Here is a 25,246-nt window from a genome sequence, read left to right as displayed (position 1 = left end):
AGCAGTCAGCAAGCATTTTTTTGTTTCTTTTCCTTTTTCTTTCTTTTTGCTTTAATGTATCAGGAACGTTGGTGCCTACTACCTGATCACTCCTGAATTTCCTACTCAGGAGACGACAGATTGTAATATATCCATGATGAAAACTTTCATTTAATCGTTTAACAGCATGTTGATTACACTGTGTTGCTGCAACAGATTTAGATACTGCATTTTTAAATTCATGCCTCAAGGAGGAGCCAAGCTGGAAAAAAAGTGCATGAGAATCATGGGTTTGCAAGAACTCTTTGGAATGAACATTAGAGGGTCAATCTCCCCAAACTGGATTTGGAGCCCAAACCCCAGCAGCCTCCATGCCTTTTGGGGTTGCAGGTGTCGTGTAGGGCAAAGGAAGATGTCACAAACTTTCCTTCCTTGAACTTTCTTAAATTAACTTATTCTAGAAACAAAGCCTATGTCTTAGCTGGGTCTATTTAACCACAATATCAGATTAATAAGGTTCGTGCATTGTTCTCCATTGACATTTTGAAATATTGGTTCATGTCAGAGACACACTGGCCACGGGTGGGAAAAGCTGGAAAAAAAATAACACATGCAATGGCTCACACGCACAGGTTAAATATCTACCAGTCTACCAAGAATAATGAGGCTTGTCTGTTGCACTGATTTAGGTAAGCAAATAACTTGCTGATTAGAAGCAAACTAAGCTCTGTTTAAGAAAGAGCTCAGCGCTTTCAACAGGTAGAACAGGAAACACTTTGGGGTATGGCAAACAATAGGGAAGGTAGTTTCATCTTATTTTTCAAAAAAGAAAAGAAAAGAGTATCACATTTCTTGCTTTCCACCTCAGTGCCTGCAAATAAGAATAAAAGAAATCTTATCTGCTAAGGAAATGCTTTTAGAATTCCACCCTCCAAAAAGGAAAGCAACATCTGGAAAAATCCAGTTAGAAGGAAAGAGTTAGGAAATGTTAGCTTTGCTTAAATCAGAATACTCAACAGGCAGCGGAAAGATTAACTTTCATGAGCGGGTATTTTTCAGGCACCCTACTGAGAACAAACACAAGATGATTTCCATGCCAGGTCAATATTTTTAAGGCTAAATATTTCAGTGGGGAATATTTAATGAAAGCCAATAGGTAAAATCCTAATATTTAGATTTGGTACTGACTCTCAGCTTTTGGTTCTCAAAGAGGATCTCTCTAAGGGATGTCAAGAGAAGCTGTGGTTTTCATTGGATCATAAAATCATGAAACTATAGAGCTAGAATGGTTCTCTAAAGTCATTTCGTCCAACCTCCTACTCAATGCCCTCCAGATACTTTGGAGCGAAACTCCTATCATCCCTGACCATCGACCATACTGGCTGAGGCTGATGGGAACTGTAGGAGAAAACATATGGAGGGCACCATGTTGCCTACCCCCGGCTTACAAGGATGAGAAGGGTTGCCAGATTCTGATCTAGGGATTACCGTACTTCTTTGCATTCAAGAACCAAACACAACCTTGTTGTTGTTGGCATCTGTCTGCCTTGAGAGAGTGTGCCTCCAAGGGTGAAGACAAGCCGGTGGAGAATCACAGTGCCCACTGTGTCTGTGGATACTGGTAACTCCTAACTTCTGCCTCCTATGTTGTTTTTGTTGCATTAGCAGCACTGAACTGACTTCTATGGGGCACAAGCGTGGGCAGTGTGTATGGAGATTCTGTGCTGCCCAGCAACGCCCCTTTCGGTCTTGCTGATGTGGCCCAAAGGAAAGCAGAGCAATACAGTGGTACCTCGGGTTAAGTACTTAATTCGTTCCGGAGGTCCATACTTAACCTGAAACTGTTCTTAACCTGAAGCACCACTTTAGCTAATGGGGCCTCCTGCTGCTGCCGCGCCACCGGAGTCCAATTTCTGTTCTTGTCCTGAAGCAAAGTTCTTAACCTGAAGCACTATTTCTGAGTTAACAGAGTGTGTAACCTGAAGCGTATGTAACCCGAGGTACCACTGTATGCTTAGCACCAGTTTGGTTGCAGGATTTGCTGGAAGGAGGCATACAAGGCGCCATCCAACCATCTGAGGGACTCCACTGCAGATATGTGTAGGGTTTACTCCATAGCCTTTTCTTCTCCCAAAAAGGTCCTGCAAGGCAGCAGGTACAGATTTTTCCTGAGGGTTTACTCCCGAAGCCTTTCTCATGGATGGGTATACCCACAAGGCAGAGGAGGTTTCGGGTCAGAGTTTTCCTTCTCCATCAGAGTTTTCCTTCTCCTGAAAGCAACATAGGTCTGGCACAGCAACTGGCACCTGAGGACCAATAGGGAAGGGAGTTCCACAAGTGCTGACTGGTACATTGCAAATCATTTCCATGGAGCTTAAAATGGCCTTCCTCTATGACTGATTAAGGTTAAGATGTAGAGAACAAGGAAGGGTTTGTCCCAATCAACAGTGATGATTAGGATGTGCAAAATAGCCTCTCTAATCACGTTAAAAGACACAGGTGGAATCTACACGCATATTAAAAATGCCGTGAAAATGCTTTTTTAAAAAAAGTTGTGAAAAATACATTGAATTTGGCATAGCTCACTGTTGCCATCTAGTGCCATATTTGTATATTGCACTTTACAACACACTGAAAATGTTTCATTTGCAGCTGTATAGCTGAGTCCTTAATGTAAGTTACTGTATGGGGAAAGAACATTGCTGTAGGACACATCTACACTACCCACACCTTGCCAGCTTTCAGTGTAGCCACCAAGCTCTGGGGAGCCCTGCCCACTTTTCCTTGTTGCCCAGCTGATCAGTCATCAACTGGGAAAAGAAATACATTTCCATGCAATTTCAGGACCACTGGATCAGAATCATTGGGTGAGCACAGATTAAAGCCTACGCTCCTGGTGACCCCAAGATTCCAATGCATCTAAGATGGGAGGGGGAGGCCAAAGTGTGCCTGTGTGAGAGAGTGAGTGTGTTGGGGAGGGAGGAGAGAGAAGCAGACCACTGGCATTGCTCCACCAAACCACCAAACTTGAAAATCGGAAGGTCTTCTTCCAAAAGGCCTCCACTCTGCAATATCCAGCAGTTCCAGCTAACCACAAATGTCATAATCGTATAATGCATGAAGAAAGAATTATGAACGCACAATTACACACCTGTAGGTACTTCCTGCCCAACTGGTTTTCTTTTCTTTTTTCTTTTTTAAACAAGAGATACATGTAATAATGCTAGCTGAAGAATTAATGTCTGCATTGGCATTCAGTTGCCAACAGAATTCAGGCCTCATTATTTTCATTGATATTGGAATTGCTCATTTTTTTCTGCGGTTAATTGGCTTATTACATATAATATTTACAATAATCTTCATTTCCATCATCATAATGCCTGAAGGCAAACCATGTTGCTGCACGCTTTCTATAATAGATGTATTTTAGTTAGCGTTAAAAATTGGAAATGGCTCTTGTGAACCTCCCATTCATTTAACATTCAATTGTCAGGTTTGCACTGTGTTATTCCCTTGCCAAGAGAGTGCCCTGTTTGTACTGTGCGCAAACAGGAGAAGGGCATGGGGGAAGGTTGACCTAGAAGCTGGCAACACTCAGGATGCAACAAGGAAGAAGAAGAGAAGAAGAAGAGTTTGGACTTGATATCCCGCCTTTCACTCCCCTTCAGGAGTCTCAAAGCAGCTAACATTCTCCTTTCCCTTCCTCCCCCACAACAAACACTCTGTGAGGTGAGTGGGGCTGAGAGACTTCAAAGAAGTGTGACTGGCCCAAGGTCACCCAGCAGCTGCATGTGGAGGAGCGGAGACGCGAACCCGGTTCACCAGATTACGAGACTACCGCTCTTAACCACTACACCACACTGGCTCTCAAGGGAACAAGGGAACATTTCATTCTCCAAGGATGCTCTGCTCGCTGCTGCTGACCTCAAAGCCACCATGTAACCAACAAGAAGGCTTCAAATGCAGGATTCCAGAGTGAAATTGCTGTATTAGACCTTATCAGCAAATATGATTCTAATCAATTTGCACAATCAGAACTGGGGATTCGTTTGCCACACCAAGAGAGTTAAATCAGCACACAATAGCTTGGGGGGTGGGGTAGCAGTATTGCTGTTCTAAATGGCTACCCAGTTATGATTTGGGCTCTCCACAGAAATGTTAGACCTGATGCTGTGACAGACATGTAATGTCTTTCCCACCTCCTGTGTACACCACTGATAACTATTTCTCTTTCTGTAACTGTTATGCAGGTTTGCAAGTACATGTATTATAAAGAAGAGTCTATCTACAAAAGGCTTGTGCCACAATAAATATTACCAAGACCCTTCATTCTTGCTGCTGCAACAGGTGACTTCCCTAGAAATAAGGAAGAGTTTGCCAGAGCTGTTTTGGACACATTTTTCACAGGCCGGAAAATCAAGTTGCCTCCAGGTGCGGTCACTGAGAAGCCCCTGATGTGTGTACCTGCGCTGTACAAGCATTTGTTGTAGCCACGTTACAGTGTTATTTGTTTAAATAGTCATAGAGCACACTTTCAGAGAAATACCGCAAGGTGGCATACGGCCTAAAAAACACAGCATTGCAATAATGTTGATAAATGCACAAATGAAGACATCGGTAAATATCAGTTTGAAAAAATAAGATCCTGTTTCAAAGGCTTGTTGGTGTTCAAAAGATGTCTAAGATAAGTCAGTGGTGATTTTTGCACATTATTAAGCAGCAGCACATAGACATAGGTCTCCCAAATGGAATGTGTGGGATAAGGTAGTCTGATGCAAGGCAGGACAGGGCTCTTACATCTATAAGAATTGTGTAGAAGAAGGGATTTCAGTAAGTATCACTTGCATGACGAAGGTACACCTGCTCACATTCCCACTTCTTCACAACCAAAAGGTTCAAGAGCCCCATTCTCTTTTGCATCTGGCCACCTCCGTGTGCGCTGACCCTAGGTCAACAGTCCTACACACGCTTAAAGGTAAAAAGGGACACCTGACCTTTAGGTCCCATCGCAGACAACTCTGGGGTTGTGGCGCTCATCTCACTTTATTGGCCGAGGGAGCCAGTGTACAGCTTCTGGGTTATGTGGCCAGCATGACTAAGCCGCTTCTGGAGAACCAGAGCGGCGCACGGAAACGCTGTTTACCTTCCTGTCGGAGTGGTACCTATCTATCTATTTGCACTTTGAACTACTCACGCTTACTTAGAAATAAATCCCACTGAAATCAATGGGACTTGCTTTCAAGGAAATAGGGGCTGTTATTCAACTAAGGTATATTCAGAGCAGACCCACAGAAATTTAGGTACATACCTAAGTTAGGTTTCAACAGTTTCAATAAGCTGGCTTCAACTCAGGTGTGGCATGTAATCCTAAACTTGTTTACTCAGAAGTAAATACCACTTTTACAGCCTCTGGGTGTAAAACTTGTTTCCCTGCTGTGAGGCTGAATTCTGTTGCCTTTTACCTTCCAAGAAGAAACTAAAGTTGAAAGGCAAACCACACCTTTCAGGAATGCATAATAGCAACTATTAAGACACAGTTTATTCCTGTGGATACAATACGTCCACCCACCTCAGTAAATAAATGCTGGAATTTATTGTAAGGTTCTTTAATAATTTTTAGATGGATGTTGGCTTAGGTAGACATAAATAGTCACTGAAAGGCCCACTGAGAATGAATCTATGCTTTCATACGGGTCATTCAGTTATGAAGAGTAGCGTGCATGAAATGCAGTAGGTCCCCCCCCCCCCCATTTTAAAAACAAATATTGTTAAGAGTAGGTCTTTGGAACTGAAACCTCTAACAGGGATAACAATTTGAATACAGCATGATGAAGAACCAGCAATACTGGTTCTGCCTGCATGCTGGCCAATGCAAAGCAAGAAATGGACAAAAGGCTCTTTTATCCCTCCTCCTCAGGATGAACAGCCACGGAACTCTGTGTGTGTGTGTATTATTACCCCTGCTTTAGCCTTGCAAATAAATGAGAGCTGCTGAAAACATGCAGCAGAATCAGGTGGCAGAACAAACAATACAATTTAGGGCAGATAAATGGGGAAGCATGCAGGTATGATGATGATGATGGTGACGGTGACGGTGATGATGAATTTGTGGTTACAGTGTGCATGGAACAGGGATGGGTCTAGCCTGACCAATTTTCCCCAGATTCTTTCAGTACACATGAAGAGGGTCATCTAACTCACCCTTTGTGCAAGGATTCATAGGAGAAAGTGGCTGAAGTTTATCATGCATTGGATCTGAGGCCTAGGTTGACACTGCCACCTGCCAAACCAATTAATTCCCAATCCCTAGTTATTATTTAGGGGGTGGGCAACCTCAGGCCCAAGGGGTGTATACGGCTTTCCAAGCTTCTCTCACTCTGGCCCCTGGAACTCTCTGGCTCCATCCACCACTGGCATGCAGCCCTCAGCCAGCTGTCCATGAGGCAATGTGGCCCTCAGTCTCAAAAACATTCCCTGCCCAGTGTAATCTCTAGTTTAAAAGTTTGGGTTTGTGGCAATCTGCCAACTGAATTACATACCCCTCAACTGTCCTGACATTCCATTTTGTGCAAAGTGCACGAGATCAAGGTCCTGAAAGATGGACATCCAGATTTTCCACTGGGACATGTTGGAGGGTATGGAAATATGCTCTCCTTTGACAAGGCCTTCGTCTACCCAGGCAGCAGAAGGGTTTCTTTAACAACTCCCAACAAAATGAGCAAATGTAGCTGACAAGATCTGCCCTAGAGAATTACAGCCAAAAGCGTTCATAGATTTAGACACACTCAACAGTTATGAAATCAAGCTTTAATAATGCTTCATGGGAGGGGAAATTACACTTCTATAAATATGTTTAGGCTCGGCTGATTTTCTCTTCCTTGAGGCGATAATTTTCGTTGCTTACTTTTCTACAGTTTATTTTCGTGTGCTGAGTGAAAAATTAGTGGGGAACCAAATTTTCTCTTTAGCTGGTCATATAAATATTGTCTTAAAGGGGGGGATTGATATTTTCTGGGTACAATCTATAGCAGGGGTCAGCAAACGTTTTCAGCAGAGGGTCGGTCCACTGTCCCTCAGACTTTGAGGGGGCCGGACTATATCTTGACAAAAACAAACAAACGAATTCCTATGCCCTACAAATAACCCAGAGATGCATTTTAAAGAAAAGCACACATTCTACTCCTGTAGAAACACCAGGCAGGCCCCACAAATGACCCAGAGATGCATTTTAAATACAGTGGTACCTCTGGATGCGTTCCAGAGCCCCGTTCGCATCCTGAAGCAAATGCAACCCTCGTCCACGCATCCGTGGGTCACGATTTGCCACTTCCACGCATGCGTGTGACGTCATTTTGAGCGTCTGCGCATGTGTGAGCGGTGAAACCCAGAAGTAACACATTCTGCTACTTCTGGGTCACCGTGGAGCGCAACCCGAAAAGGCTTAACCTGAAGCGACTTCAACCCAAGGTATGACTGTAAAAGGACACATTCTACTCATGTAAAAACATGCTGATTCCTGGACCATTTGCGGGCCGGATTTAGAAGGCAATTGGGCCTAATCCGGCCCCCGGACCTTAGTTTGCCTACCCATGATCTATAGGGTGCTCACTTATATATCACCAAAAAACAGGAAGTGCATCACCACCGCATCCAATTCAGCCATGTCCACTGATTGGCCAGCTGCCTCTTTGATGACTACCCTTTGAACTTTGTTCTCAGAAAGCAGAGGAGGAACTGGCCAACTCACCCTCCCTTACAGAGCATGGCCTCTTCAACATCACTGTCTGAACTTCCCCCAATTTCAGGGTCCTCTGAAGGATCCTGCTCTTGCCACACTGTCTCACTTTGCACCATGTGGCCCATGACGTGAACCATAAACCTAAAGACTCCCAGTATTCATTATTATTTTTTTAAAAAAAATAAAGTTCCTAGCACTTGGGGAACCTGAGATGCGAGACAAAAAGTACACGCATTCATCTCCTAATTTGTTTTATGAGAAACCAACCACTTTTCCATGCTTTTAGCCAATGAATGAAGTCATAGCAATGGTTGAAATGTAGGAATGCAGATCAAGCCCATTAAAGGCTAGAGTGAAATGCCCATTTTCTGAACTCCAGGAACATCTCCAGTTTGTTTTTGAGCCTTTTCTGCTGGTCTTCCCTGGGGAAGTGATTGCTGCTGCTGCTGCACAGATATCCAGGATTTTAGTTTAGCTGCAAATGGGAAGTTGTGTGTCAACTGAAAAATGAAAGGTAGCAGCAAAGACTGGAGTTCACGATCTTTCTAACCTGGGGATTATTTCATAGCAAAAGAAAGCATCTCTCCCTCCTGAGTCAGAAAACATTTTAAATTATACTATGCCAATACAGATAAAGTCCACAGTTATTATACAAATATTGTAGGGGCAGGGCTGTGGTTCATCAACCATGCAAAGTAGCTCATTATTATTATGCCCATTTTACTGGGAGAAAGAATGAGTCAGAATGACGTATGACAAGCCTGAGAGGCAATTGTTATCCTGGTGAGTTGATGTGGGCTTGTTTGTTTTTAGGGCAATGCAGGGTGTGTGCAAAGTTGACTGTAGCAGCAATGCGCTTAATTAAGTGCTGAAGGGGTGACAGGAGACAGGGAAAGTAAAGCGGGATTTCAGCTGTGGGTGGAAAGAGAGTGTCTGGATGTCAGATCTATACATAAGAAGATGAATACCCATTGAGAAGCAATGCAGGGTTAGACCTGGAATACAAGCTTCTCACTGTATGACCACCACTCAGTCAAAAGATGGACCAGAATGAATCGGCACGCTAACTATGTGTCAGGGAACTGCCATCGGAGCAGGAGGAGGTGAGAGGGCTCCCTGATGATGGTGGAGAGGGTCCTAGTAGGAGGAGGGATAGCCCATACGCTGGGGAAGGAAATCAGCGTAACACCAGTGGAGAAGGGGAGGAGATAGAGGAAGCGGAGAGGTGGCTCCAGGACTCTTCGCAGGAGACAAGCGGAGAGGGGACAAGTGCTCCGTTGCCCACACCCACAGAGCGCAAAAAGCTTTTGCGCAGGCAACGGGGGAGGAGACTGGGTGTCAAGCAGCTTTTATGTTGGAAGAGGTTTAAGAAACGCCCACTGACGGATTCTGCCAGCGACTGAAGCAGCCACGAAATAGGGGCTGCTCTGTCAGAAAGGGTTCAACCATGCAAGCTAGCCAGGAGTAAAGGCAACTTACGCACAAGCAATCCCTAGAACCATTACACAATGTTTAGTTATTTATTTGGGGTACTTATGAAGAAACTCCTGCCGACGCCCATCTATGAAGCCCTTCAGTTAAACACTATATTGAGAAATTTCCTACAGACCATCTGAGCTCATTCAGCTAAATGAGTTCCTGACACATGCATCCAACTTCTCCATCAGCTTATATTTTACAATCAAAGAGCATTATCTCTCCAGAATGGTGGCCGGCTGATCCTTCGTCCATTTTTAATCGTTCCAGCCTACCTTCGCTTTTAATTTGTTTTAAAAGCAAAAGGCCAAAATTACTCATCCATTTCCTGCTATAAAGCCACGTTTGATTCCAGCATAGTCATCATATTATTTCTCTCTCTCGTAATAATTTTTGATAATTCTTTATACCCTGCCCATCTGGATCGGTTTCCCCAGCCACTCTGGTAGGGTGTAATGGCTGTGCCGACCCCCAAAGATCACTTAACTCATATTCAGATGGATAACCTTCATTACAGCAAAGCTGCAGAACACTCGTTCTGTTCTTGGCGGGAGAACTGAGCCATGACTTCACCAGAATTATTTTGGAAACTGAATATACAGTGGATCACATTCTGAGTATGTCATGTTTAATCCAGCCAGGTTAGCTTCTTGCATTTAGCAAAGGGAAATCCCACTGATCCAAATACAGTGATACCTCAGGTTAAGAACTTAATTTGTTCCGGAGGTCTGTTCTTAACCTGAAACTGTTCTTAACCAGAGGTAGGTACTATTTCTGGGTTAGCGGAGTCTGTAACCTGAAGTGTCTTTAAGCTGAAGAATCTGTAACCCAAGGTACCACTGTATAAAGGTGCCTGCATTTTTGCTGGCTACCATTTCTTGTGCTCCTAACTACAGCACAAACCACAAAGGCAGATAACTGCCACATCGACTAGAGACCCTTAAGTAGGGGTGGGGAACTCCTGGCGCATGAGACTGATGCAGCCTTCTGAGTGTCTCTATCCAGCCCTCTGGACTCTTCCCACAATTGGCTCTGTTCCACACCCTCTCCACATGCTTTCGCCAGGGTGGAATGTGCCCTTTAATGATGCCAATGCCCCTAGCTTGCCTGGATAGAAGCAAGCAAGATTAGGTGGTGTGGTACACAGAAACCCCTGGCTTTTGCCTGGCTGGAATGTATCCTATTGAGCAAAGAGAAGAGTCATGTCTACTGCTCTGCTCCTTCCTGCCCCTGGCCCCACCCACCACAAGTGTGAACTAGAAGGTTGCCCATGAACGAAAGCATCCCAAAGGTGGGGGGGGGGGGAGTCTCCTGCTTAAGATTGTACGACTGCAATGCAGGAAACTCCCTGTCCCTTTCCAGGGTTCCTCTGTCCAATAGAAAGTTGGAGAGAGACCGAGTTGAGAAATAAGACCAAGGGTACATATTGATATAGGAATGTATTAGATAAAATGTAAAGAAATATACAATAATAAGAGTACATTCATTTGTAAAAAAAGGAATATACAGTACAACGGGATAGACAGAAAGTCCAAAGTGTTGGTACATATATGATTTTGGAATAGTTTTTTGTCCTTGTTTCTTTTCTTTAGGTATATAAACTTTGTATACATGCCAAAAATTATATTATAATAAGCTTTGTGATGTAATATGATACTGTTTACCGATGTAACCTAAGAACGTTGATAAATAAAACTCAGAAAAAGAGTAAGTAAATATGATAGCTTTGCTTTATCTTATTTGTTATTCCACCTTGCCTTGCTGGAGCCACTTGCTCCATAGTCTCCTGCTAGCAATGCTGCTGCCACATTCCAGGAAGGGCAAGCTATGGGGGAATTTGGGATGTTTGATGCTTGCCAAACAATGCTGATGACTGATGGTGCAAGCTGGGATCCTGAACCTCCTGCAAAAATCTACAAAGAGCAAACCTGCTCAGTGAAGTTTGTTTTCTTTTGTTTTTTTTAAGCAACTGTTGATCTTTTTAGCTGATCAAAATGTTTGCTTGATAATGATACAATACGATATCTTTATTGTCATTGTCCCATACAGAGCAATGAAACTGAAAAACTACATAAAACATTCAAAACCCCCTAAAAACTCTGAAACCCCATTTTAAAATACAATATACTATAGAGACTCCTTATGCTGCGTTTAGAACCAGAATTGCATTAGCGTAGAAACTGTTTCTCAGGCGGCTAGTCCTAGTCTTTATAACCCTGTACCTTCTTCCAGAAGGCAGAAGCTGAAAGAGATCATTTCCGGGGTGCGTACTATCCTGTGCTATCTCTGCAGCTTTCTTATGGCGCCTGACAGCATAGATTTGATCTAAGGTGGGAAGAGTGCAGCCAATTATTCTCCCTGCAGTCTTTACAACCCTGGACAGCATTGTTTTTTTCCTGGCCGTGCAGCTCCCAAACCACACACACAGACCATAAGTTAGTACACTCTCCACAGTGCAATGGATCTAGCCAATTGACCCACAGAACGATCTTATGAAAGTCTACTCAGAAGTCCTATTGTTTTCAGCAGTGTAAATACTCAGACTTCAGAAGCTGATCTGAAGCTCAACTAACCAACACACACACGCACAGACAAATCCTAAAGAGCAGAAATGTGGATGGTTAAAAAACAAAATGAAAACACCCTAAACTGGCAGCACAGCTCTGTGCTATCAACAGCTCTTGATGGTTATAGGAAAGAACAATTCTGTGACCCAATTGAAGCAAACCGATTCCCTAGTTGTGACTAGCAGCTCTGGAGCACGGGTTAGCTCAGGGCAATTGCTGCAAGCACTACTAACAAGGCAAGCCATACAAGGATGTCAACGAAACTCCAGTGGAGACTGTGTAATTCTCTACAAAGAAAGCAAGATCAGCCAAGGAGTACTAATTGGCCTCTCTGCTCCACAGCCATGAGGCTGCTTTTATGTGTCAGCAGAACCGCCTTGAAACATTGCCATTTTCATCATCGGGCATTTCACCATTATACCATTATCATGTAACTAGCAAAATACCCTTCATTACCACAGGGGGCTGGCCACCAGGGCTGGCCAAAGGAACAGAGGCTAATTTGGTTTGTAAAGCTGGCTAATTCACACTTCTGGAAACAATGTATGTGCATGAAAGCACATCTGTCCCTCAAAACCTGCCCTCTTCCAAGTTTTGAGATGCAGTTTTCCAACCAAAGGACATTTACAAAAATGCATTAATAATAATAATAATAATAATAATAATAATAATAATAATAATACCACCCCACCTATCTGGTTGAGTTTCCACAGCCACTCTGGGCAGCTTACAGCATATATAAAAACATAGTAAAATATCAAGCATTTAAAACATCCCAGTACAGGGCTGCATTCAGATGTTTTCTAAAAGTTGTGTAGTTCTTTATCTCCATCTGAAGGGAGGGTGTTCCACAGGGAGGTGAAAACAAAATTCAAAATGATGCATTATGCTAGGAAATTGCATGCCAAAAATGTGTGCAGTAGGCAAAATTGCACACACATATGTGTTCATTAGGAGAAATCTATAAATACATATGAATTTGTTTAATAAATAAAATAACAATAATAAGTAGTCTAATGGGCAAACCACAGTTATATGGGAGATCCATGGACAGCTCTCTCAATGTATATTTTCAGACCAAATGAGCTGTGATGTGTGTATATGTGGTTGTGGGGGAGCTATCTCCCCAACTTAAATTATGCACCAGTGACTCCCTTCACCCCACACAACAAATCATAATTGTGGTGGTGAGAAGGTTTGGAAAAGGTTGATTCAAATCAGGCTAATAGTCTGGGGAGGAAAGGGTCTTTTTATCTCAATTTTTAAAAACTTAGGGACGCGGGTGGCGCTGTGGGTTAAACCACATAGCCTAGGACTTGCCGAACAGAAGGTCGGCAGTTCGAATCCCCGCGACGGGGTGAGCTCCCGTTGCTCAGTCCCTGCTCCTGCCAACCTAGCAGTTTGAAAGCACGTCAAAGTGCAAGTAGATAAATAGGTACCGCTCCAGCGGGAAGGTAAATGGCGTTTCCGTGCGCTGCTCTGGTTCAACTAGCCCACCAAAGGCGTCACCTAGCCGTGGCTCTCAGGCAGTAGTCTTTTCTAGCCTGGTGGTTGGAAACCTTTTTACAGGGAGATATCCCACAGATTAATGTGCATGTAAAACATAACCTCTACCACTGAGCTCTGATTCCTCCCTTGGTGTGCCTCCCTAGAGTGTGAGAGGCAGTTCTGTCTAATTGTTTAGAACAGTGTACTAATGTACACTACTGGGAAAACCATGGCTTTCACTATACGGACGTTTGTTGGCAAGGTGATGTCTCTGCTTTTTAAGATGCTGTCTAGGTTTGTCATTGCTTTTCTCCCAAGAAGCAGGCGTCTTTTAATTTCGTGACTGCTGTCATCATCTACAGTGATCATGGAGCCCAAGAAAGTAAAATCTCTCACTGCCTCCGTTTCTTCCCCTTCTATTTGCCAGGAGGTGATGGGCCCAGTGGCCATGATCTTAGTTTTTTTCCCCCCAGTAGTGATGTATGGAAGTGAGAGCTGGACCATAAAGAAGGCTGATCGCCAAAGAATTGATGCTTTTGAATTATGGTGCTGGAGGAAACCCTTGAGAGTCCCATGGACTGCAAGAAGATCAAACCTATCCATTCTGAAGGAAATCAGCCCTGAGTGCTCACTGGAAGGACAGATCCTGAAGCTGAGGCTCCAATACTTTGGTCTTCTCATGAGAAGAGAAGACTCCCTGGAAAAGACCCTGATGTTGGGAAAGATGGACGGCACAAGGAGAAGGGGACGACAGAGGACGAAATGGTTGGACAGTGTTCTCGAAGCTACCAGCATGAGTTTGACCAAACTGCGTGAGGCAGTGGAAGACAGGAGTGCCTGGAGTGCTCTGGTCCATGGGGTCATGAAGAGTCGGACAAGACTAAACAACTAAACAACAACAACAACTAATGTACACTGTGTACTAATGTAAACAGTGTTCTTCAGCTTTCAGTCCCTAGATGTTGTTGAGACTATAACACCCATACTCCCTGATGGCTGACTAAGACAGATATGGATGGTGGGAATTGTAGTCCAGCAACATGAAGCCCCAAGGCTAAAGAACACAGATTTAGAACCCAGTGCATATACTGTAGGTGACTAAGACTGTAAGAAGAGTCCTGCTTGATTAGACCAAATCTGGCCCAGCACCTTTTTCTCACAATAGCCACCTGGATGCTTATGGGACCTAAGCACAGCAGCACTCTCCCCACTTGTGATTCGCAGCTTCTGGCATTCAGTGCCTCTGACACTGGGAAGCACCCAAACTTCGTTCTTGGAAGCTTTGTAGAACCTCATTAGGCTGCTGGCAGCCTGACTTGAAAACAGCTTGTAAAAGCCATAAAACGAATGTCGAAAGCACGGCAGCACACATTCTGCAACGGATGTGCAATTTCTAAATGAGAGACTGTGACCAAATGTTGGCTTTGAGATAAAGACTGACTACCAGTGCTTTCTTCTTCATTTACAGCCTTGCAAGCTACACCAAGCTAGAATCCATCCTGCCCCAGACTGCTAGAATGGGGAGACTCTCAAAGACCTAGCAGACTGCATTGTTATTGTAGGACTGGCGAGATGCATTTAGTCACTCACAAGTTGTACAGACCTATTGCACATTATGAGGTATTCTACTGAACATATCTAGTAAGGTCAACAAACAAGGAACCAATTCTGAAACCAACCGACTAGTATCCTTTAATATTTCTTTAGGAAAAAGAACATGGATTGCATTCAGTGCCATAATGAGGGGGTTGTTCTGCCAGCACAACCGTTTCTAATTGCCCAATTTATTGGTGTGCCTGCAAACCTGGAAGTAAACTCCACTGAACTCAACTGCATGGTGCAAAACACAACTTATAAAACATAAAGCGTTGGTGTTTATAAAACATAAACACCAAGGCAAGGGGGCGCTGCAGAGAATTCCAAATATGACACAGTGGATTGAGTAGAACGGAAGGCATGGGGCTGGGGGCACCAGATTTTGGCCTTGCACAGGGTGCCCCTGTTGCTAGTGTAAAGTTGAAAGCCCATCAAAGAAAGGAGGGGATGTCCATTCTCTCTGTCATTTTCCTCATCCTCTGACTTCCTGAATGGCAATCTGTCACAAACACACTTGAAAGCCTCCTTATCACCTCATTCCCTCGCTAGAGCAAGGAAGGTTTGTCAATTGCCCTGACACCCAAGCAAATGACATCATCACTCCTGTCCTGAAAAAAAACAGTTCCAGAGTGGCACCCCACTGCATACAGGGCCGACCTTGGGGTCTCAAATTTCAGTGTGTGATGCCAAAATTTGGCACCACAGTCTCTCGCCTTCCATTCAACATCATAGTTGAGGCACCCCCTGCAGGGCCTCCGAGGCTCTGCGCCCAGTGCAACCCAATTACTTGCGCTCCCCAAAAGCCACCTCTGCTGCATTCTCTCCACTACACCAAGGCCAATGACTATTTCGAGTAGGATTCCAGGTGCACACAGCCAGCAGGGAAGGGAGGAAGGCGGAGGAAAGGGCAAAGAAAGAACTGTTCAGCTTCATCTTTAAGCCAGTGTGGTGTAGTCGTTAAGAGCACTGGACTTGTAATCTGGTGAACCGGGTTCGATTCCCCGCTCCTCCACCTGCAGCTGCTGGGTGACCTTGGGCCAGTCACACTTCTCTGAAGTCTCTCAGCCTAACTCACCTCACAGAGTGTTTGTTGTGAGGGAGGAAGGGAAAGGAGTTTCTTAGCTGCTTTGAGACTCCTTAGGTAAAGGTAAAGGGACCCCTGACCATTACGTCCAGTCGCAGACGACTCTGGGGTTGCAGCGCTCATCTCGCTCTATAGGCCAAGGGAGCTGGCGTTTGTCCACAGACAGCTTCCGGGTCATGTGGCCAGCATGACTAAGCCGCTTCTGGTGAGCCAGAGCAGCGCACGGAAACGTTGTTTACCTTCCCGCTGGAGCGGTACCTATTTATCTACTTGCACTTTGACATGCTTTCAAACTGCTAGGTGGGCAGGAGCTGGGACCGAACAACAGGAGCTCACCCCGTCGCGGGGATTTGAACCGCCGACCTTATGATCAGCAAGTCCCAGGCTCTGTGGTTTAGACCAACCCGCGTCCCTTTGAGACTCCTTAGGGTAGTGATAAAGCGGGATATCAAATCCAAACTCTTCTTCTTCTTTACCTTCATTGGTGACTTTAAAGGTACCAAGCAAATCTCATGGGCAGGGTTTCCCAAACTTGGATCTCCAGTTGTTTTTGGACTACAATTCCCATCATTCCTGACCACTGGTCCCTGCTAGCTAGGGGAGGTGGGAGTTGCAGTCCAACCAGCTGGAGACCCAAGTTTCAGAAACACTGCTCTAGGGTCAAGCTTTACAGCAGAGAGGACATGGCTTCTCCACATGCACAATCTCCACATGCAGGTCACCTTTCAGAAATTAACCATTGCAGAAATTAACCATTGCAGGGATTATGGTATTCCAGAAAAATCCACTCTGGGTGATTTATTCAGACGTAACAGCTTTTCTATGATGAGCATGTCTCTGCTGAAATTATTCATTATTTAGAAAGCACTCTTGATTCATGCCATAGATCAAACAGCCATAATGTTTCCCTTTGTTTTAAATTGTTATAAGAAGAGGGTTTGGATGTGTCATCTAGCAGCTCCTAGAAGCCAGAAATATTGGCAAAGGAGGAGGGCAACTCCTGCGAGGATTCTGGTGGCCATTAGTCAGCTATCGGGTGGAATAACTTTGTGGCAGGATCAGCCCCACCCACTTGGACTGGACATTGCTCCCTCCTCTGCTCCCGGACACAAGAGGTGAAATGGATTTGGGCTCCCAGATGCAGCATCACTTTATTTACAGCAAATAGGGACGAGTCACAGGTGTGGCAGGGGCAGAGCCAATCAGTACTCCCACCTACATCTCACTGCCACCCTGCTTCTGCACTGCCCTGGTAAGTGACAGCAACAGTGCTGGTGCCAGGAGGCCAGGTATATGACGCCACCCCTGCCTGCCTGCCACTCCTTGCTGAGTCTAATCTCGGAAAAGGAGAGGGTTTTTTTTTCTGATGAGAGGTTGCTCTCCAAGTCAGCCAGGATCTACACAGGAGCTGTATAATCATGCTATATGAATTATAAAATTAAGAAGTGGTACCTGAGCTGCTTTTCCCCTCCTCCCTCCCCGACCCTTTTTCCTTGCATGCCATGTCTTTTAGATCAGTCTCTCATCTATTTTGGTAAAGGGATTTACATCCCCGCTCTTTCCCTAAGTAAAGGAGTGAGATACCCAAATAAAAAAAAGAAGCAGTAGTTGTAAGGCTATGGTCTAAAACCACTTTTCCCAACCTTGGGTGTGTGTGTGTGTGTGTGTGTGTGTGTGTGTCCCTAATGCTGTTGGACTACAATTCCCATCAGTCCCAGATGGCACAGCCCAATGGTCAGGGATGATGGGAGTTATAGTGCAACCACATTGAGGCAACTCATTCCTTTACTTAGCAAAACGAGGGGGCACATAGATGCTTTTACAGTACAATACTAAAATAAAGGAACGAAAGAACAGCCGGTTGTAACACAGCGCATCCGCTAAGGAGATGTCCCTTTGCATCTCTCCACTAGTAGGGTTGCCATATTTCAAAAAGTAAAATTCCTGGCACCTGGGTGAGACAAGCAAAGGTAGGATAATGAAGGGATTGTGGCTGCCCGGGCTCTCCTCTTGTCCTGGTTTCTATCCAGGCCTGTGCACAGAGCAAAAGAATGCTGGCAGGAGCAGCAGCGCCCGCCCGCCTCGCTCTCTTTCCGCCTTCCTTCCCTCGACCAGGATCCGTGGGCTGGAATGGCAGCCTCCGCCTGGGCGTGCCACCTTGCAATGGCGTCAGGAGCAACCTGTCAGCTCCGGTTGCCTGGGCGAGACCCCCGCCAGCAAAACAGCCCCTTCCAGAGGTCGACCTCTCCCTCAGAGTCCCAGCTTATAGGGAAAGAATCCACCCAGTCCCCCGAAGGGCATCGGGGGGTTTCTTTATCTCCCAAGGAGAGGGTGGGGGTGGGGGAGCGCAATGCAACCCACTCAGCGCGTCCCGGGAGCGCGCAGATGCCTTTGGAGAGCGCTGCCCGCCTCCAAGGCAATATCTCGCTTTGGCGACTGAAGCGCCTTTGAAATAAACGCAGATCTGGGAAAGCAAACCCACATGGCGAACACAACCGGAGACGGTGGTGGTAGGGCGGGGGGGGGGGGGACTCCGGATCCGGGAAAGGGAGATCCACCGCGCGGCTTGGAGACAGACCGGCAGAGAAAAGAAAAACGTTTACACCCGGCCGTGGGAATGCCCGCCGCCCCGGATCGTTGGGAAGGGCCGAGCCCGAGCGACCAAGGCAGGGCCAGGGCGCAGCAGCCGGCCTCGCCGAGAGAGCCGCCGAGCGAAGAGACAGCGAGAAAAAGGAGGCCGCCGCGGCGTCCATCCAAGCCGGGCAGGAGAACCCAGGAAGGCGCGCTGGCTGCGGCGCAGGCGAGGCCCGTCGGAGGCGCGCGCGGGGGAAGGGGAGCGAGGGGAGCCGGGCCCGGCGCTGCCTTACCCGCCGCGGTGCTTGCTGTCCATCCGCTTCTTCTGCCGGACCGGCTGCAAGGGAATGTTGTCGGTCATGATGGCCGCGGCGGCGGGGAGGATCTCGCCTTCCCACCAGCAGCCTCGCCAGGCGCGGCCCAGCCTCTCCGCGCTCTGATGGCGGCGGCGGCGGCGGCGGCGCTGCCGAGGACGACCGGGCGGGCTGGGGGCTGGGCGGCGACGCGCAGGTAACGTGGACGCTCACGCCGCCCCCTCCCCCGCATCTCCCCCTCCCCGGCCCACCCATTGGGCGGCGGTCGCCCCCGCCACTAGGCAACGCTTCCTCCCCACCCGTCCCCCGGCTCTACGCACCCCGCGCCGCAGGGTCTCTTCTTCCCGCCTTCCACCATCTCTCCAGGTAAAGGTGCTGCGCTTCTCCGCCAAGCTGCGCTTCCGAGCAGCCGCGGCCTTGGAGAAAGTTGCTGTCCAGGCTGGACGTCGAACCATCCCCGCAGCAAAGTCACTCTCCCCGCACCCCCCTCCAGACACACTTCCTGGTGCCAGGATATTTGGCTGGCTGCCACGCTGGCCAGGCGTCTGTGCCAGGTATAGGGAGCTGGCTTGGATTGGCAGGTGACTCTTTCTTCAACCCTGGCCCTGGGGTGGCATCCTTCAGTGGACTGGAGGGAAGTAGGTGCTGAGGGATTATGTTTCACAAACCACAGCCCTGATCCCCAAGAGAAGGGGAAGACCAGGAACCTCAAGGTTAATGGCCGAGTGCTGACACCCAGTATTTGAGGCCATTGCCTCATTCTGTCTAGTGATAGGGCCAGCCCCATAGGTGCTTGTTGCTCCTGACCAATCTCACTTACTTTTTGCCCCACTCTTTGCAGGCACAGGTCTGCACTTAAAAGCTCCTTGTCAAGATGTTGTTGTGGTTGCACTGGAACACCTCCCCCAACAAAACCACTCTTTAGTGCTCAGTCGGAGCAAACATCAATTCAAGTTTTCCATGGGTTGTTGTTTGTTCCAATGGGGTTTTTGAACAGGAAGTTTGGGGCGGAGGAGAAAAAAGGTGCTCTGACACAAGAGCTTCAAAGCACAGACTGTGCCTGGAAAGAGTGGAGGAAAGGGAAGTGTGGCCAAGCCCTCAAACCTCATCATTATTTTGTCCCACCTGTGTGCAGTGACAGCTAGACAACTTCAGACCACCCTGGGCTGAAACCAGGCTGCTTAGATTGTGAGAGCCTTTTACTTTACCCAAATTACGGTTAATCCTCGGGAGTCACAAGGCCATTGGTTGACCCAGATTAAACACAGTTGGGGAGTGCCAATACCAAGTTTTGAGGGACCCTTCAGGAAGTTGCTTCCTACCTTCCCAAGTGCAGGTTATATAGTTTTTGTGATGTTGTTGGACTACAACCCCCAGAGGGCTGCAAGCAAGCTAGCCTTGCTGTTGCGTCACCACTGCTCCTTCCACAAGATGTTCAGAGAAAGCAGAGTGCAAAGCAATAGGAGTCTGCAGCTGCTTCTGCTTATTTTGACCCCTGTTACTTCCTGCGTGAGAACAAGTAAACAGGCAGTGACAGAAGGAGCAGCCATGGCCAGGGTCCCTGCTGGAGCGTGCTGACTCCTGACAACGGGTATGTATGGGCACTTGTATTAGGTGCTCCTTTGATATGTAAAAAAAGGTGGCACTGTGGGTTAAACCACTGTGCCGCTTGGGCTTGCTGATTGAAAGGTCAGCGGTTCTAATCCCCGTGACGGGGTGAGCTCCCATTGTTCTGTCCCAGCTCCTGCCAACCTAGCAGTTCAAAAGCACGAAGTGCAAGTAGATAAATAGATACCACTCCAGTGGGAAGGTAAACAGTGTTTCCTTGCGCTGCTCTGGTTTTGCCAGAAGCAGCTTAGTCATGCTGGCCACATAACCCAGAAAAATTGTCTGCAGAAGCAGACAAACACTGGCTACCTTGGCCTGTAAAGTGAGATGAGTTCATGACTGGACTTAATTGCCAGGGGTCCCTTTATCTTTACCTTGATATGTGAGCATTGAGCTGTTTATTGAGCTCAATTTTCCTTCTGATTTGTTGGCACAAAGTTTTCAAAGTTATACAGTGGTACCTCAGGTTAAGAACTTAATTCGTTCTGGAGGTCCGTTCTTAACCTGAAACTGTTCTTAACGTGAAGTACCACTTTAGCTAATGGGGCCTCCTGCTGCCGCCATGCCACCATGGCACAATTTCTGTTCTCATCCTGAAGCAAAGTTCTTAACCCGAGATACTATTTCTGGGTTAGCGGAGTCTGTAACCTGAAGAGTCTGTAACCTGAAGAGTCTGTAACCCGAGGTACCACTGTATGGTCGTGGAGGAAGGGGGCTTTGTATGCTCTTGGAGGAATGATGCAAAACAATATACGGTAGCTAAATAGCTAAATCCAACTGACTTCAGTGTGATTTAAGCCAACTAAGTAGGCAAGTCCATAGCCCTCAAGTATAGAGTTTCTTCTCTTTGATTGCACCAACTGGGCTGAGAAGCTGTCACCATGCCATTGTCCTTTGATCTCAGTGCTAAATGTGGTCGTGTGTCACAGTTTGCCTATCGGCAGCTGGATTACCCTAATTGACTCCAGGAACTGGATGGTTGTCTTTGGGGAATTCTTGGCCTCTCTTTAACTCTGCTGTCCCATCCTCCTTTTCCCATAAAAACAGGTGCATCCCAAAGCTGCTTGATCCCATTGAGGAATTTGATTATCCTTGCCCACTGCGCTTCCCACTTCTTCATGTCATCTGTTAAATGCATATTTATCTCATCATGACGACACATCTGGAAAAACTCAAGGCAACAGGACTTAGGGCAGACTGCATTAATCATTGCGGCAAGTACGCTGCAGAGCAGGGCCCAAGCCGAATGAATTCTATAAAAGCTGTAATTTAGCTTCACTGTCTGCACACAGGGGTGATAAGAGATTAGTCCCAAGGAAAGGAAGGTATCACTTGTCTTAAAGTAACCATTTCGTATCCAATTCTCTGGGGAAAATCATTCTCTGGAAGAGAACCAGCGGTTGTAAGGAGGGCAGACTGTAAGAGAATGTAGCTCTTACATGTGGCTACAAGTGTCAGGGCATTTGAACACTGCCCAGATTACCTAAATCATGGGTAGGCAAACTAAGGCCCGGGGGCCGGATCTGGCCCAATCACCTTCTAAATCCAGCCCGCAGACGGTCTGGGAATTAGTGTGTTTTTACATGAGTAGAATGTGTCCTTTTCTTTAAAATGCATCTCTGGGTTATTTGTGGGGCACAGGAATTTGTTCATTTCCCTCCCCCCCAAAAAAAATATAGTTTGGCCCCCCCACAAGGTCTGAGGGACAGTGGGCCGGCCCCCTGCTGGAAAGGTTTGCTGACCCCTGACCTAAATGCACAGAAGACTGGGCCAAGTGGCCAAGAGCCCAGGGCAGCAATCATCACATTAGAATCAATCTGTGCATTGCTCAGAATGAGGCATCATTATTTTAATGCTCTCCTGTGCACAATGGAACCACCACCCTGCATAAAGTAGAAATATTAAGCATAAACCTTTCCCTGCTGTGTTAGATTACTACATGCAGGGAGCTACCTATGTGGGGGAACAGTAGAAGACATTACCCACCACCTGCAGCAGGAGAAGGAACATAGCTCAGTGGTTAGAACATCTGCTTTGCATGAAGAAGGTCCCAGATTCAGCCCCTGGCATCTTCAGGTAGGGCTGGGAGAGAGCCGTACATGAAACCTTGGAGAGTCACTACCAGCCAATGTCAACACTAGGATAGATGGACCAAAGAGCTGATTGTTCCAGAGGGTAGGACCCGAACCAATGTCTTCAAGTTACAATAAAGGGAAGTCCAACTAAACATCAGGAAGAACTTTTAGACAGTAAGAGCTGTTTGACAGTGGGATAGACTCCCTTGGAAGCTGATGGACTTTTCTTCACTGGAAGTTTTAAAGCCGTGGTTGAATGGCCACCTGCCGTGGATGCTTTAGTTGAGGTTCCTGCATTGCAGGGGGTTGGACTAGATGGCCCTTCCAGCTCTACAATTCTATGATTCTGTAGCTCTGTACAATGCAGCTTCCTCTGTTCCTAGCAACATGGGAGCTTGAATGCTTAAGAGGCCTTTAGCCTCCTTTAGAAGACTGTTCCGTGAAGTGCATTCAGATCCCAGTCATTGGCGAGGGTCTCGAGGCTTCATCCAAGTTCCATCTCCTTCATAAATGCCCTCAACCCATTATATTCACTTTCTAAGGAGAGACAATAAAAGAACAGCTGTGAACAGAGGCAAGGGAGTGCTCTTCTTGTGGTTTAATGGACAAAAAAAATAATCACTAAAATAAAAACATCTCACAGCAGAAGTGCTTCTGCAGCTGAAACAATCGTGATCTTGGATGTCAAAACTGAAATTATTAGCGGTACGGCAATGGTATATTTGCCCTAAATCTTCTCTGTGTCTGAGCACCGACAAGGCCACTGCAATTAATTGGCCAGTTAATCACTACCAGACTATAATAAGCTGTTAACACCTGTATCTCTAATCTGCTGGGATGGCTTTGATTTCCCCCCACTCTTCTCTCGCCCGCTTAGACAAGTGGGCGATAGCGGATATCCTTTAAACATACATTTAATGAAGCCCTTCATAAATCCATCAGCACTTGCAAACGGAAACTACAATACAGCTCAGGCTGCCGTGTAGCTTTTGCAGAAGGGCCATTTGGCATCTTTCTACTGATGCATCTGTGTGTTCCGTGCGCTTCAAAATATACGTTATGTGTATAGCCTAGAGCTGTTTGGCAGAATTTATAGCCTAGAAGGGAGGCGGGTGGCACTGTGGGTTAAACCACAGAGCCTAGGGCTTGCTGATCAGAAGGTTGGCGGTTCGAATCCCCGTGACGGGGTGAGCTCCCGTTGCTGGGTCCCTGCTCCTGCCAACCTAGCAGTTCGAAAGCACGTCAAAGTGCAAGTAGATAAATAGGTACCGCTCCGGAGGGAAAGTAAACTGCGTTGCTCTGGTTCTCCAGAAGCGGCTTAGTCATGCTGGCCACATGACCTGGAAGCTGTACGCTGGGCTCCCTCGGCCAATAAAGCGAGATGAGCGCCGCAACCCCAGAGTCAGCCACGACTGGACCTAATGGTCATGGGTCCCTTTACCTTTTATATAGCCTAGAAGGGTTTGGGAGGATCAGTTCCTAAATAGTAAAAATGAGGGGGGTTTGCTAAGACACAGAGTAGCCGTTTTCTCCAGAGTTTGGCTAAAGTGTAACATTTTTATTTCTACTTTGGTGCTGTAAAGAAATAACATTTCTGTCAGAATCATGCCTGCTGGCTCAGCCTCCCAGGGCCCTATTCCTCCTCACCTCATGCCTTCAGTAAATGCAGGTGTACCTTTGCGAAAACAAAGGTGTAAAAACAGGGCTAGATTCCAGTGGTGACCAAGTTGGGTGTTTGCTAGAGTCCCATAACCAACAAAGGGCCTGCCACCCTATCAATGCTAAGATCCCCCCCCCCCCAGAAGAACTGCAGGAGTTTAGACTAGATGACCTGTTTTGAGTCATCTACAACTCTTTTATTCCAAAATTAGGTGCAGCCTAAGAGTTTCCTGGGTTGGTTTCATGGACTGGTCGGACACAGAGAAATGGTGGGAGGAACCAGATGGGGAACCACGAAGAGAAGAAGTCTCAGAGCCTGGGGAGTGGTGCTGGGACGATGGTGAGTGGTCAGAGTGGGAAGACCAGGATTAGGAGGTGTCAGAAGCTGAAGAGGTAATAGGGTTTAGTGAGCATGGGTGGGGTGGGTGAGATAGTCTGTGGCAGAGAAGTCCAGAATCAAGAGGCAGAAGCTGAAGCAGGCAAGTGGAAGGAGAGAGGCCAGGAGGCAGATATGAGTTTGGCTGGTGGAGCGCCACAAGTGTCTCCCCCTCCTGCTGTGACCACTTCCCCTCCCCCTTTGTTTCCCTGAACCAGAAGAGGGCTGAAATGGATGTAGCAGTGGCAGGCTACACACAGGGGCAGTCTCCAAATTGCTTGGGAAAAGTGACTTAAGATGGCAAGATTCATAGGGCAAGACCTACTGGGGATAAGCTGCTGTGTTCATTAGGCCTTAGAAGATTGTGTTTTTCCGCATTTACCATACCCATTGAGTCAATCGCTCATCTCCTACTACCCTCCTGAGAAAAACCCCACCCCACCCTCCCACTATGTATACAGGTCTGGTGACTTCTGTTTCAGTGTATCTGAAGAAGTGTGTGTGCATACAAAAGCTTATACCAAGAACAAACTTAGTTGGATCTCTAAGGGATACGGGTGGCATTGTGGGTTAAACCACAGAGCCCAGGACTTGCCGATCAGAAGGTCGGCGGTTCGAATCCCTGCGACAGGGTGAGCTCCCGTTGCTTGGTCCCTGCTCCTGCCAACCTAGCAGTTCAAAAGCACGTCAAAGTGCAAGTAGATAAATAGGT

At 46.7% G+C, this 25,246-nt stretch overlaps 1 protein-coding gene across 4 annotated transcripts in view; it reads right to left on the bottom strand.

The window, feature by feature from the left end:
- The window catches only part of ATP9A (ATPase phospholipid transporting 9A (putative)), a gene marked incomplete at its 5' end in the record, with an annotated part of 94,483 nt that extends 74,879 nt beyond the window's left edge, over positions 1-19,604 (bottom strand). Inside the window, one exon of one of the 4 annotated variants that reach the window (XM_083446780.1) lies at positions 19,137-19,604. In XM_083446780.1, coding sequence (XP_083302906.1) covers positions 19,137-19,603 — 467 coding nt within the window. Of the gene's footprint in view, positions 1-18,795; positions 19,073-19,136 lie in introns of those variants that run through there. The other 3 variants (XM_083446779.1, XM_083446781.1, XM_083446782.1) reach the window with 3 other exon arrangements.
- Between the last annotated feature and the right edge of the window lie 5,642 nt (positions 19,605-25,246).

This window comes from Podarcis tiliguerta, assembly GCF_965153285.1.
Source record: "Podarcis tiliguerta genome assembly, chromosome: 6".
NCBI classification, from domain to species: Eukaryota; Metazoa; Chordata; class Lepidosauria; order Squamata; family Lacertidae; genus Podarcis; species Podarcis tiliguerta.
The sequence above is the reverse complement of the archived record's forward strand: the minus strand, read 5'-3'. Positions and strand labels throughout refer to the sequence as shown.